At 38.2% G+C, this 14,904-nt stretch overlaps 1 protein-coding gene across 1 annotated transcript; it reads left to right on the top strand.

Moving 5' to 3' along the window:
• The first annotated feature begins 865 nt into the window (after window positions 1–865).
• LOC133041082 (guanylate-binding protein 1-like) lies at window positions 866–14,177 on the top strand. Its single transcript, XM_061121460.1, has 11 exons — window positions 866–1,017; window positions 3,087–3,286; window positions 5,917–6,044; window positions 6,901–7,010; window positions 7,278–7,474; window positions 8,078–8,320; window positions 9,162–9,442; window positions 10,089–10,301; window positions 10,861–10,963; window positions 11,192–11,385; window positions 12,511–14,177. Exons 2-11 carry the CDS (start codon window positions 3,097–3,099, stop codon window positions 12,625–12,627), a joined length of 1,776 nt encoding a protein of 591 aa, XP_060977443.1. The 5' UTR covers window positions 866–1,017; window positions 3,087–3,096; the 3' UTR covers window positions 12,628–14,177.
• Window positions 14,178–14,904: the final 727 nt, after the last annotated feature.

The following is a 14,904-nucleotide window of genomic DNA, read 5'->3' on the forward strand; positions in this document are numbered from 1 at the left end:
GAGTTTAAGGGCAAACACAGTTTCAAATTCACATCCCACCTCTATGACGTGCTTAGTGAATTTGACCAGGCATATTATTTACCCTCCCTCAAGGCTTCCTGTTTTCTCACTGTAAGATGGAGACAAGACCACTTATTTTGCATGCTTATACTCAGGATTGAATTAGACTTGTAACATGTGTGCTCCTTAGAGCAATCAAGAAATAAAGCTGTTATTTCTACTGCTATTCATTGAACAGACAAGGAAAGGCAGTACATAGAAGAGGCTAAACAGGAGGGTTTGGAAACAAGAATGATCCGGTTCAGATTATTTACAGTACTGTAATATGAGACAAGACATTAAATCTTTCTGTGTCTCAGTTTCTATAAAATGGTGGGGAAATGTCTGTTATGAGATATCAATATTTAACCCATGTGGAGCTGTTGGCACAGAGCATGGAACCTGTGTGCAACACATGGAACTCCTTTCTGCCTGGGCAGTTGGTATTAAGTTCCAGGGGCTGTGTATTCATAAATGTATAAGATGTGTCTTTTTCCTCACTTATGGCATGCATAAATGAGGAGCCAGGTCCACTGTGTGTCCATTATTTAAGGAAATTAAACCTAAAAATTGATATGCTTCCTCTTCCAGGTTTCCTAAACTGATCCCCAATTCTGAGACACATTCCATTATACTTAAGTATCTAATAGACACTTTTCCAAATAGTAAATGATCTCTAAGATGTCTTTCAAAGAAATTAATGTGAAGGTGCTAGTTGAGAAACTGTGTCAAACTCATCTTCCCTCCTACTAGGACAGCTTCCAAAAATTCCTCTTACGGTTATTGACTCACTGCTTTGCTCTCAGTGCTTTCAGTTTCATATTACTCTAAAGCTGTTAAGAGGTGGCTTGACTTCTGTCTGGTAGCTAAAGCAAAGCAAGCAAGACCTAGGATACGAGTGGGTGAAACAGAAGTCTAAAATCTAGTGAGAGACAGAGAAGTTGCAGAACCACGCCAACTAAGCTGAGAAGAAAACAGGTAAGAACTCTATTTTTTCCTCAGAGCATCTTTCTCTCCAGTGCTAAAGGAGCCCTGCTCTGGGAGAAGGAGACCATGATAAGATTAGTGCAGGGGTGGGAAGGGGTCTGCAAGGGTTCATTAGTTTTCTAAAAAATGATCAGCATTGTATGCTGCAGGGAACACAAAGTTGGTGCTCTGTGAGGCTCTAGAGGGTTGGGATGGGGAGCTAGGTAGGAGGATAACTTGGCAGGGAGGGATATGTATACTTATGGCTGATTCATGCTTATGTATGGCAGAAACCATCACAATATTCTAGAGTAATTTTCCTCCAATTAAAAATAAAATAAAAATTTAAAAAAATCATCAGCACCAAGACAGGCTGTAGCTCATCCTGCCATGAGACACAAGGTCGGAGGACATCCTGGTGTTATCAGGTGGCAGCATGTCCTGGGTCATGACTGTGCTTGTGTGGAATTACTGGGCTAAGCTAACAGCTTGAAATGAATTAGTATTGCCCTTCTCTTTGCTGATGTTGTCTGTGTTGACTGGGGTACAGTTATATTACCAATGTCTTTATTATATTTGTTCAATACTGATTTGACTGCAGCTAAGAAACTGACAGGGTGACAAATATGTTATTTTCATGAGAAGGAAATAATACTAAATGAGATGTAGTGGTAATAGCCACCTGATACTCTGAAGACAGAGAAAAAGCTGAAAATCAGAGTGAAAGATACAGATTCATGAAGACAGCATACTCTTCAGCCCTACTTGTGAAATTTGTTTCAAAGTGGACTTCTTACTTTAGAAATACCACAGGTTTCACTACATTCAATTTCTTGGTGCCAACTCGAGGATGTCTTATGCCTTAGGAGCGGAATTCAACCTCACTACTTTACTAAAAAGCTTCTTCTTTAAAGACTACCATGGTGCAGTGCTAAAGGCACCATCATTGTTTACTCTGCCCTCTCTGGGCTCTCAAGGAGTTGTGATCTTGCCTTCTAGAAATTCTTCCTCTGACTTCCTTGACTTGGCACTAGCTCAATTTATCACTTACCCTCTGACAGCTCTCTCTCTCCTTTTCAGCTTCCCCTCCCTTTTTGCCTCCCCATCCCTCTCTCCTTACTTCCACCCCTCTTCCGTAACATGGGGGAAAAGAACAAAACAGAAAACTTAGAACTGTATGGCTGGAAATATAGCTATTTTCTTTCAACAACTTTCTTCTCTAACTGTCCTGATATGCTTCCTTATCTTTTAATCTTTATTTCATTGTCCTTTTTCCCTTACAAACATACACACATACATATATACAAACAATTTTCAGCAACATGCAGTATTTGCAGTTGTAAGGTTTACACCCACATTGTTGTAGGCTATTTATTCTGAAGGTAGTGAATTTTAACTTTCAGATCCCTTGCTTCCACAAGGCCATACCAAGGTTTTGGAAGAGTCTTGAGCCACGTGTTTCACAAGCCACATGTTTCACAAATTTTTTATAAAATTTGCTAAAGTAAGTTCCACTTCTAGAATAGCAGTGTGAGAAGTTCTGTGGATACTTATTCCAGTAGAATTAAGGATAACTAATGAGAAAAACATGCATTTCAAATCATTAGAAATTGTTCAGAGATATATATATCAAGCAATTAACATTTATTCATGAAATTCTTTATTCATAGTAAGAATTAGTGAATAAATAAATACCAACTCTCTCATACATAGTAAGTACAACAAATCTCTCTGAATCCTATTCTGCTTTACATTTAATGTCTAGTATAAATTTTTAATTGAGGATCCAAAAGGAAAGATTTCCATGTAAACTAAATGGAAGATTTTGTGCATGAGGGAAGCTGAATGCTGGCTGATAAGTCACTGTCATATCAATATTTTTAACGAACTACTCTGATTGTACTTCTGTAACTTTCTAAAAGGAGGCAGATCTTTCCCTCATCCCTCTCACTGCTGACATACAAATTTTGGCCATGTTGAGGGATTCTATGATTCCTCCTTCTGAATGCAAAATAACCTGATGAAAGCTCTTGATCTGTTTAAACTGGAAATTCTAATCCATCCCATCTCTTCCCTTGCAGACAAGGCGACATGGCCTCAGAGATCCACATGCCAGGCCCAGAGTGCCTCATTGAGAACACTAATGGGCGACTGCTGGTTAATCCGAAAGCCCTGAAGATCCTGTCTGCCATCAGGCAGCCTGTTGTGGTGGTGGCTATCGTGGGTCTCTACCGCACGGGCAAGTCCTACCTGATGAACAAGCTGGCCGGGAAGAAAACGGGTGAGTGGCACCAGCAGAGCCGAGCCAAGTCCCTTCTGTCCATCCACACCCCCAGCACGCAGCACAGTGATGTGAGGAGAGGAAGGGAGAGACCTGGGAGGAATATTGAAAGCTAACTTTCAGTCCACAGTTATGTCCATATTGTCACTATGACCTGAAAGAATCAGCTCACCACTCTTTGCACTTTGCCTTAGTTTCTTTTTTAAAAGCATACATTGTTCCTTTCCTAGAAAGACTAATGTGGTAATAAAAAATAGGTAATGTATATAACAATAAACTATAAGACTCTTACAAAGATATTTGTATAGTAAGAACATTTCCACTGATCTTTAAGATTTAAAAATGTGTTTAAATTTGTATTGGCTATTCTTTTTCTTTTCTTCTATTGTTGTAAGATATACATAACATAAAACTTACCACAAAATTTATCACTGTTAACTTTTTAAAAATTCTGTGGTATTAAGTTAATTCACACTGTTGTGTAAACATCACCAACATCCATCTCCATAAACTTCCTCCCAAAAAAAAAAACTTCCTCCAACAGGAACTCTGTACCCCAATAAACAATAATGCCCCAACCACCTTGACAACCACCCTTCTGTATTGGATATAAATCTGATTGGTCTCATACAAGAGGAATTAGACATGAGTGTCCTTTAACGATTGGCTTATTTCACTGAGGATAATGTCTTCGAGGTTCAACAATGTTGTAGCATGTGTCAAATTCACTTCCTTTTAAAGGCTGAATAATTGTATGTGATACTAATTTGTTTATCCAGTCATCTAGCTGATGGACATTTGGACTGTTCCCTTGTTTTGGCTACTATGAATGATGTTACTGAGAACATGGGTACACAAACATCTATTCATGTCCTTGCTTTCACTTCCTTTGGGTATACACCCAGAAGTGGGACTATTGGATCATATGACAATTCTGTGCTCATTTTTAAAAGAAACGGCCGTACTGTTTTCCACAGAAAAGTGAAAGTGGAAGTCATTTAGTCATGTCCAACTCTTTGGGACCCCATGGACTGTAGCCTGCCAGGCTCCTCTGTCCACAGAATTCTCCAGGCAAGAATATTGGAGTGGGTAGCCGTTCCCTTCTCAGCAAATCTTTCCAACCCAAGAATCAAACCCAGGTTTCCAGCATTGCAGGCAGATTCCAGGCAGATTTCCAGCATTGCAGGCTCAGGCAGATTTCCAGCATTGCAGCTCAGATTGCCAGCTGAGCTACAAGGAAAGTCCCATTCTGGTGCTTACATTCTGATGGAAATGTAAAACTATACCATTTTACATTCTCACCAGAAACACACAATGGTTCTAATTTCTCCATGTTCTCATCAATACTTGTTATTTTCTGGATTTTTCATACTGGCCATCCTAAAGGGCATAAAATAGTATTTCATCGTGGGTTTTTTAAACAAAAATTATTTAATATTATCAAATTCATTCAGTGTTAAATTGTCCAACTTTCTTATAAATATTGTTAACTTTTAGGATTCACTAAGATCTACACTAGTGCTTTTTTTGAAGTACAGTTGATTTACAATATTTTGTTAATTTCAGGTGTATAGTAAAGTGACTCAGTTATATGTATACATGTTTCAGATTACTTTCCAATATTGGTTGTTACAAGACACTGTGGTTTTGCTTTGTACATCTCTAATGACTAGGAATGTTGAGCATGTTTTCATATGTTTATTGATCACTTGAATAATTTCTTTGGAGAAACATATTCAAGTTCTCTGCTCATTCTTTTATGTGGGATGATCTTTAATTTGCTTATTTGTGTTGCATTGTAGGACTTCTTTATATATTCTGGATATCAATCCCTTATCAGATTCATAACAAGCAAATATTTTCTCCCATTCTGAGTTACGTACCTAAATCTGTAAAGAGTGTCCTTTGAGACACAAAAGTTTTAATTTTGATCAAGTTCAACTTACGTATTTTTATTTTGCTATTTATGTTTTGGGTATCATATCCAAGAAATCATTGGCAAATCCAAAATCGTGAAGTTCTCTTGTGTGTTTCAGCTCTAACATGTAGGTCTTTAAGGGCTTCCCTAGTGGCTCAGAGGGTAAAGCGTCTGCCTGTAATGTGGGAGACCTGGGTTCGATCCCTGGGTCAGGAAGATCCCCTGGAGAAGGCAATGGCAACCCACTCCAGTACTCTTGCCTGGAAAGTCCCATGGGCGGAGAAGCCTGGTGGGCTACAGTTCATGGGGTTGCAAAGAGTCGGACACTACTGAGTGACTTCACTTTCACTTTCATTTTCTTGTAGATCTTTGGTTCATTTTGGTTAATTTTTGTGGAAGAGATGATTTCTGTCTTTCACCATTCAGTATAATGTTGGCTGTATCTTTTTTAAATTGTTATTTGTTGTTGTTATTGTTATTTACTATGTTAAGATCATTTTCTTTTATTTCTAGCTTGTTGATTGCTTTTATCATGAAAGGTATTTAATCTTTTCATGTATTCAATATTCTAATTGCCCTGTTTCTCTGATTGTAAGATGAATACTTGTGGTGGTTTCAGTTCTCCTAAACTTGATCTTGTTAACCGTCATCCCCGCTCCCAGAGCCACCTGATGTCAGGACCCCACTCTCTCTTTCCCCATGCCCCCTGCAGGCTTCTCTCTGGGCTCCACCGTGCAGTCACACACGAAGGGCATCTGGATGTGGTGTGTGCCTCATCCCAAGAGGCCGAACCGCACTCTAGTTCTGCTTGATACGGAGGGCCTGGGGGATGTGGAGAAGGTAAGGAATGAGGTTCCAATCTGGACTAAGCCCTCGTGTCTGAATGTCCTCTACACTTTTCATTTTCCTTTAAATAAGACCTTTGTTTAACCACGTTTGTCATTTCTGTCTATATGCTATGAAACCAAGCTAGGAACCAGGGGTTAGGAAAATATTCATAAGGCAGAATCCTAGAAGAGCATAGTGGTCAGTAGACAGTATCCTAATTAATAAAAAGCTATAAGCTAAGCAAGTTAACACAGATGCAAAAAGGGAGTACAGATAAACTCAAAGTGATGAATTTTATCCTGCAAAGAACTTTAGGATTTAGCTTCTGAAGTGCCATACTCATGGATTTAAAGTCTATCAGTACCTCAATGACTTTAGCAAGTTATTCTAATCTATAAAATAGTGTAATAGATACACACTTGCCTCTGATATTGTATGGAATATTTAAAAGATAAGAAGTGCAAAGTGTTAGGTGAACAACAATTGTTTGATGAGATAAATACAAGTATTATTGCCCCCATATTAAGACAATTGTTCTGTAAAAATAAAGAGAAAAAATTAAATTTGAATTATATTTAAGCCCTTAGAATGTCCACCTGCAATGACTATTTGTTTTACAACTACCTGCCAATGATCATAAGAGTCCAGTGAGAATCAGGGTAAACCAAAAACACTAATTACAAAACTATTCAAATTTCAAGTCCTATTAACAGTCATTTTTGCTGGGATTTAGCTGCTCTTAGAGGTCATTTGTCTTAAAAAAAAAATAACAAAACTCTAGTTAAATGAGCATCCTTTTACTACTGCTGATCAGGAAAGTGCCATAAGAATGAAACACAATCCTGGTAAAATATGTTCTGATTTTCAGGGTGACAACCAGAATGACTCCTGGATCTTTGCCCTAGCAATACTCCTGAGCAGCACTTTTGTGTACAATAGTATGGGAACTATCAACCAGCAGGCCATGGACCAACTGCAGTATCCTTTTGGGATCCAAACCACATCAAAGTCAGAGGGGAGACCAACATTTAAAAAATAGCTGACTATGAATCCTGGTGAAACAAACACAAGAAATATAAAGAAGAATTCAATGGCAAGGGGAAAATCCTATAACCTACTGAAGAATTGATACTTGGGATACTTGGGTTAAGAACAAAGGAGAAACAAAGGTTTTGTATGTGGAACTAATATAGGATTGGGGGGGTACTCTTCATTCATGCCAGTTTTCCTTATTTTGCTACTCAGCTATGTGACAGAACTGACAGATAAAATCAGGGCAAGATCCTCACCTGATGTGGATGGGGTTGAGGATTCAGCTGACTTTGTGAGCTTCTTTCCAGACTTCGTATGGACACTGAGGGATTTCTCCCTCGACTTGGAAGCAGATGGACAGTCCATCACAGCAGATGAGTACCTGGAGAATTCACTCAAGCTTAAGAAAGGTAAAGGGGACTTAGAATTGGTAAACAGATGAAAAAACACTAAAAACTATTGTTCCTTAGTTTTCTATCAACAGTTGTCTTCTGTTTATAGTTTCTATTTCTTCTCAAGGGGTGATTACTAAGAAGTAATGCTTGTTTACTATATGAATTAATAGATTTGGTTTTAGATTACTTTTCTCCCTGTTCTAAGAATAAACTTCTTTTCCTTTCACCTTCCCTATGCTGTGATTAGATTGGTATCTCCATGCTTAGGGCTTGTGATGCTGTAATTAGCCAAAGAATAGGAGTAGAATGGTCATTTATTTGAAGAAAAGAAATGCAAGCATGAACCATGCACAGTTCAGGGGTGGTAATGGATTGCTACAGGCAAATATTGTCTAATCTAGCCTGCCAGTTGGTTTTCTAAATAAGATTTTACTGGAATAATGTCATACCCATTCATTTATAGTTTCTTTATGACTACTTTTAGGCTACAACAGGAGACTTGAGTACTCAGAAAAGAGATCATCTGGCTTGCAAAGTCTAAAATATTTATTGTTTGACCCTTTACAGGAAGTGTTTGCAAGACCCTACATTAGGCAAACTCCTTTTTTCTTCCTCCAGGTACCAGCCCAAAAGATAAAACTTTTAATCTGCCTCGACTCTGTATCCGAAAGTTCTTCCCAAAGAAGAAATGCTTCATCTTTGATCGGCCCACTCACAGGAAGAAATTGAACCAGCTTGAGGAACTGTGTGACGATGAGCTGGACTCCGAATTTGTGCAACAAGCTGCGGTCTTCTGTTCCTACATCTTTAGCAATTCCAAAACTAAAACTCTCTCAGGAGGCATCAAGGTGGATGGACCTCGTGAGTCCTATTCCCAGTCTTCACTCTCACTGTTAAGACTAAAGGATGGTGTGATAACATCCATGTAGCTTCAACTTTAAAAACTGCACATCTACTGCTATTATCGTGTTAAATTCTAGGTGGCACCAACACTTCTGATAGGTTTTATTAGTCAGACTTCATAGTTGAGAAAAGACACAAAAGGCAAAGAATAAAAGCTCTAAAAGCTGAAAATTGTCCTAGTAAACTGGACCTGCCCTATCCAACATGGTTTTCACTAGACAAGTGTGCCTATCTAAATTAAATGTAGCAAATAAAAAATATAGAAATTTAACATTCTGATCACACAGCTATATCTCAAGGGCTCACACACCTGAGGCTAGTGGCTCCCACCCTGGACAGCACACACAGAACACTTAAATCATCACAGAAGGTTCTCCTGGAACAATTTTCTGCTAGAATAAACACAATGGAGGACTCATTTTTACTTGCTCCATAAATATTAATCAAATGTTTACCAGGGCTGATGATACAGACATAAATGAGAGAGATATGGCTTCTGGCCTAACAGTGCCTGCTGCTAAAGTGAATGTGCTGAATGCATGCAGGACTTCGCTATCTAGAACAGAGGTTCTCAACCTTTGATATATTTATGCCACTTGAGGATCTTGCCAAAAAGGAGGGTCTAAGTCAGTCCAACTGGGATAGAGTCTGAGAGTCTGCATTTTTAGCAGGTTTTCAGATGCTGCTGAGGCATTGATGCTGTAAGACAAATGGTTGGTAATAGACATTAGAATTACACAGAATAGAAAGTTTCCTCATCCCATCTAAAATAAACATCATCATTTGTTCTCTATTGTAGGTCTAGAGACCCTGGTGCAGACCTATGTCGATGCCATCAACAGTGGAGGTCTGCCCTGCATGGAGAATGCAGTCCTGGCCTTGGCTGAGATTGAGAACTCTGCCGCAGTGAAAAAGGCCATCGCCCATTATGACCAGCAGATGGGCGAGAAGCTGCAGCTGCCCACGGAAACCCTGCAGGAACTGCTGGACCTGCACAGGGCCACTGAGAAAGAGGCCATTGAAGTCTTCATGAAGAGTTCCTTCAAAGACATAGACCAATTGTTTCAAAAAGATTTAGCGGTAATTTTTTTCTCAAGTTTATACAAACTAGGTTCTTAGAAAGTAAAATAATAGAAGAAAATGAGATGGGTGCTTATTTTGAGAAAAGTAATTCTCATTAGATATTTAAGTGGTAAAAACCAATCTGCGTTATCATAAGAACCAATTTTATTATGATATATCTTATTATGCACTAAAACTTTTTTCTTTCACGAATAAACAAATATTCTTTTCCCTATAGTTTCATTACATGCATATACAAGTAGCAGAGCTTCTAATCAAATTACATGCTCATTGTTATCAGACTCATTGGATATTTTGGCAATAAAGAAAATGTTAGTTTTAGTTATCACAAGCAGACTTATATTGAGCCACATTAATTTCATATGCAGTCACTGATCCAATGTGAAAAGCCAGAATTTATCTCCAAAGGTGTACCACATGGCTAGTAATCACTGCTCTGAAGGTCACCCCATGGTGAAAGGGCTTTAGTGGAAAGTCAGAATCTGGAGGAAGGATATGGTCCTGTTGAGTGCCTATAAGTCTGTCTAGGGGTCAGAGACCTTTTTTACTTTTATTTTTTTGAGATGTTTTTCCAGAAATTTCAACATCAAGCTAACATCTTTCACTCCTGTTTATTAACACTTCCTATTGTTTTGCATTAAAGGCCCAGCTAGACAAAAAGCGAGATGACTTTTGTAATCAGAATCTTAAAGTATCATCAGATCGTTGCTCTGCTTTACTGAAGGATATTTTCAGTCCTCTAGAAGAAGATGTGAAACAGGGGATTTATTCAAAAGCAGGGGGCTATCGCTTCTTCATTGAGAAGATGCAAGAGCTGAAGAAGAAGTATCTTCAGGAGCCCAGGAAGGGCATACAGGTAAGCAAGGTTGATATACTCTCATTCAATAAGCACTACAAGGAGCCTGTTACACCAGGTATAACCTATGTGCTCATCCAAGAGTCTGCACTCAATTAACAACTGAGTTATAAACTGTATTACCAGATGTATCCAAAATTTCAAATAATGTCATCATTTATCTCTTTGCCTGTGGCTCCCCCCAGCCCCACATCTCCCTCCCTCTCAGTCTCCCTCTACCCCCTTTATTCAGATCCACTTTCTCCATGATGCTTTCCTTCTCCAACAAGCTCACGCCATATGGGACCACAGCACCCACAGCTCCAAAATCAGAGCCCTCAGTCCAAAAGAACAGAGGATCGCTATTTACATATATATCAACCTCTTATAAAGGATTCTGCTCAGGAGGGCACCTTGCTTGGCCAGTCTGGAGTGTGTGCTCATCCGAGTGCCAGGGAATCTGATCACCAGGCCCACCAGGGCCAAGAGGAGCAGTTCCTAGAGGGAAAGGTGGTGGGCAAACAGGAGTGAGTGCTTACAGCCATTTCCTACTACTAACTGCATTTTGTCCGGGTCCCAGGCTGAGGAGATTCTTCAGGAATACTTGAAGTCCAAGGAGTCTGTGACTGATGCAATTCTACAGACAGACCAGACACTTTCAGAGAAGGAAAAGTTGATTGAAGGTGAGACTAGACAGCTCCGAAAGCTCTTAAAAGTTCAAACTAACTCTGCTGGGTGAACCTAGGAGCCTCAAACCATAGCAACATGAGAAAAGATGTCTCTTACTTGCTAAAGTCATTTCTGAGTAAGGCATATGAAGTCAGTAGCAACAGTGATAGGTAACTGTAGATGGAAGAAAGAAGCAACTTGGTCTCCACATACATTTTTCTTTTTCCTCTTCCTCCTGACAGTGGAACGTGTGAAAGCTGAATCTGCACAGGCTGCAGCAAAAATGCTGGAGGAAATGCAAATAAAGAACCAGCAGATGATGGAACAGAAAGAAAAGAGCTATCAGGAACATGTGAAACAACTGACTGAGAAGATGGAGAGGGATAGGGCCCAGTTACTGGAAGAGCAAGAGAGAACTCTTGCTCTCAAACTGCAGGTATTTAACTGCAACACCATGTGGCTCCTGTTCTTCTGTTTTCCCGCCATACTCCCTGTTCACAAACGTGGCACATGAGAATATGAAGAATGTGAGAATATGAAGAGAATATGAAGCCCAGAAGAAAGACCTTGCTTGCTCACCTGTACTTTTCAATCCCTATTTGCCTGCCTGAACTGGCCCCTATAATATCTCGTTGTTGAAAGATTTTACTTGCAACTATGTCATACCCAGTCCTTTTTCACTATATTGTCAATCAGTAATAGCTATTATCTGCCAGGCATTGTTTTTTTAAAATGGTCTTATCCATATCTCTTACTTAGTACTGTACGAAGCAAGAACTGTTATGTCCCTATTACTTTGGAAATTAAAGAGAGGTTCAGATAAGACTAAATAATTTTATTAGGTCACAATGCTTAGAAAGATACCTGAAGTGTATTCACCACTTAGAGGAATCTATGATTTTTTTTCCTGTCACACCTGGGATGAATTTTAGCTCGAAGGGATCCTTCATAAGTAGAAGGATTCCTTAACTCTTATACCACTGTATCCATCTGTTACTCCTACTTTTTTTCTGTTCCCTGCTTCTAGTATGTGTTAAGTTGGGAATTATGTGGAGAAATTCAGTATGGTCAAATCTGGTACCCTGATATTCCCTCACCTATATTTTGCTCCCACCACCACCAAGTTGTGGAAGCTTAGATCAAATTTCCTGATCTAAGATTCAGACTGCCTCAGATTTTGAAAATTCTTCTTTTATTTCTATATTATATGTGTATGTGTGTGTATTTAAAAATCAAAATGCATAGATTTGAAGTCAAACATTTCATTAAGATTGCCCACAAAGCTTGTATACAATTAATGGGAGAAAAAATTAGAAGGATAATTGAGATTCATCACCATATCAGGAGATATGAGTCAAAATATTTCTTAACTCAAGAAGACTCAGGAAAAGTAATCACAGAGCTAGAAGGGCCAAGAGAAAGAATGATAAAAATTAATGATGGAAAAATTTCAAGAAGACATTAAATATTTTTTTAAAATCTATGACATGTGGAAACTAGACAGAAGTTAGAGATTTTCTTAACGATATGCATTATTCAGTCTCCATTTGTACTTTTTTAGGAACAGTCCCGACTACTACAGGAAGGATTCCAAGAGGAGAACAAACGACTTCAAAATGAAATACAGAATCTCCAGAAGAAGATGGAAAAGCCAAGGCACCCATGTGTCCTAAGCTAAAGAATTAAAGAATAGAGCTTTCCTGGTAACTCTTATCAAAGGCATTACTCAAGAAGTTTAAAACTAAGAAAAGTGTCACCATATTTGATAATATTTAGGTTTTGCATTTTTATTTTATTTTATTTGGTTTTGCAATTTTATTACACTAAAATTTGCAAGGACATGCAGCACTATAATTGAAATCATGTGCATCTTCCTCACAATATTGTCAACTGTGTAACAAGATGTATTTTACCTCTCTGACAGCACAGGAGACATCATAAACTAATACCATCAGGAGCTTCTTCTTCCAGATGACCACTAGTTAGACAAGTGGGTACTGAGCAAAGTCTTAGGTCAAAGTCTTGGGACATAGTTGGTCATGACTTTGACCAAATACACAAGAGGTTCCAATATCAGGGACAACCATTCTAGTTTCTTAGTGAAGACAGTGTATGGTGTCCCATTGTTTTCAGACTGCACAGTCTGTCAGCAGTGATGTGATTCCTGGGCCTGGGAATGGGCAATGCTTAGTGGTGAATTTCAAGCTAAAGTAAATCACCTTCCATAGTGATCTAGAATCTCTACAGAGTTTTCACAGGAAGATGGAAGAAGCCTTTAGTACGATTATAACTTGAATCATAAATAAATGGGCTAGAGAAAGAAACTTTTCCTTCTTGCTCAATTCACTCAGGTTACAATTTAATGGGACTCTTCAGAACTTTAGGTGACACTAAACATAGTAACAGGATGACAACTATATATTGTGTGTTTGTAGCAATTTATAACTTGCAAAGATGAACTTAAAATGATGACAGACAATGTGTTAGAAAACTGAGCTAAATTGATTATTAGATTGCTTATAACCTTAAACTTTAGGCTATATTTTCCCAATTCTTAAGAGTCATACTTGAAATCCTGCTTATTTTTCCCCAAGAGAATATGGGTTGTTTTTTACTTCTTTTGACCAGTAAAATAGTGTTCATGGTATTACTTAGGACTTTATCACAATTGTCAAAACTCCTAAGTATGTGGTTGAAGTTTCTTAAAGTGATGAAGAATTATTTCCAATCTGGAAATAAATTATACTTCACTGAACTTTACTTTTCTGATTTTTAAAATTATTTCACCAAGAAAATAATGTTTTACTTTACATAGCCATAAATTGGCTAACTTTATTGTAAAAGATGGGATAGTAAATATTCATGACTTTGTGAGCTATGTGGTCTCTGACTCAACTGCTCAACTCTGCCATAAAGCAGCCATCGATGATACAGAAATGGATGGCATGGCTATGCTTCAAGAAAATACTGTTTTCAAAAACAGCTGGTACCCATGAGCCATAGTTTGCAGACCCTTGCTTTATGTAATAGAAATACTAGTCAAAATTCTATATACCTGCCTTATGTTTCTTGAATTTGTAAGGAACATATGAATTAGATTGCATATGTGAGCATTGTGAAAAGATCACGCAGGGTTTCAAAATATTACATGATAAAGAGAAAAGCAGGGATGCAGCTAATGCCACTGAATCTACATTAATAAACCTGCTTGTTCTGGTTGTTTTGAGACTTTTACTCTACTGAATCCCCTTCACTCCCATCAGGATTGAGAATGCCTCCTTCCATAATTGGGCAAGTGCTAAGTAGTACTTCCTTACTCAAATTGCAACTTTATAGGAAACCACATGAGACAAAGCACATTAGATGCAGTATGTATGTAGATAATTCTTTGTACTCTCCAAGCTGCACTGCAACAAAGGAGTAAGTCAAATACATTTTTATCACTTGAAGAGACTTCATGAAAGAAAAGAATAACTGTTCCTTCAAGATCAAATAGTGGCTTCTTTGCTAATCATTTAAAAATCAGAAAATTAAAGCTAAACTAAATTAGGTAACTTCTTCTCTAGAATGGTAGCAAGAGTTTCTTTAACAGATTCCAAATCATCTAACCTCTGGTTTAACACTTTTTCTATAATATATCCAGGAACAAAATCCAGCTGTCTTCCCAAGGAGGTGTGTTACTTTCACCATTGGTCCTTAATCTAGCTATGCATTAAAATAAATGTATTAAATATAAGGAGATTCTCAGGCCCCTACCCTTCCCCTGACTTTGTGATATAGTAGATCTGATATGGGTCATTGAGAAGTATAATGACAAAAGCACAATTCAAGGTGATACACTTTCAATCTGCCAAAGATACCACATGTTAGAGCCCATATTTGCTGACCCTTATGGAGTTTCTGTGTCAAAATTCTTTTTAGCCTAAAGAAGTATATTTTCTCTAAGTGACACATT

The sequence above is a fragment of the Dama dama genome, chromosome 20 (assembly GCF_033118175.1).
Source record: "Dama dama isolate Ldn47 chromosome 20, ASM3311817v1, whole genome shotgun sequence".
In the NCBI taxonomy this organism is placed as follows: domain Eukaryota; kingdom Metazoa; phylum Chordata; class Mammalia; order Artiodactyla; family Cervidae; genus Dama; species Dama dama.

Bases quoted from the DNA above. Each gene is read 5' to 3' on its own strand.
- LOC133041082 (XM_061121460.1), top strand. From the start codon at position 3,097: ATGGCCTCAGAGATCCACATGCCAGGCCCAGAGTGCCTCATTGAGAAC. The intron at 3,287-5,916 runs GTGAGTGGCACC...TGCCCCCTGCAG, and splicing joins GCTGGCCGGGAAGAAAACGG to GCTTCTCTCTGGGCTCCACC. The intron at 10,964-11,191 runs GTGAGACTAGAC...TCCTCCTGACAG, and splicing joins GAAGGAAAAGTTGATTGAAG to TGGAACGTGTGAAAGCTGAA.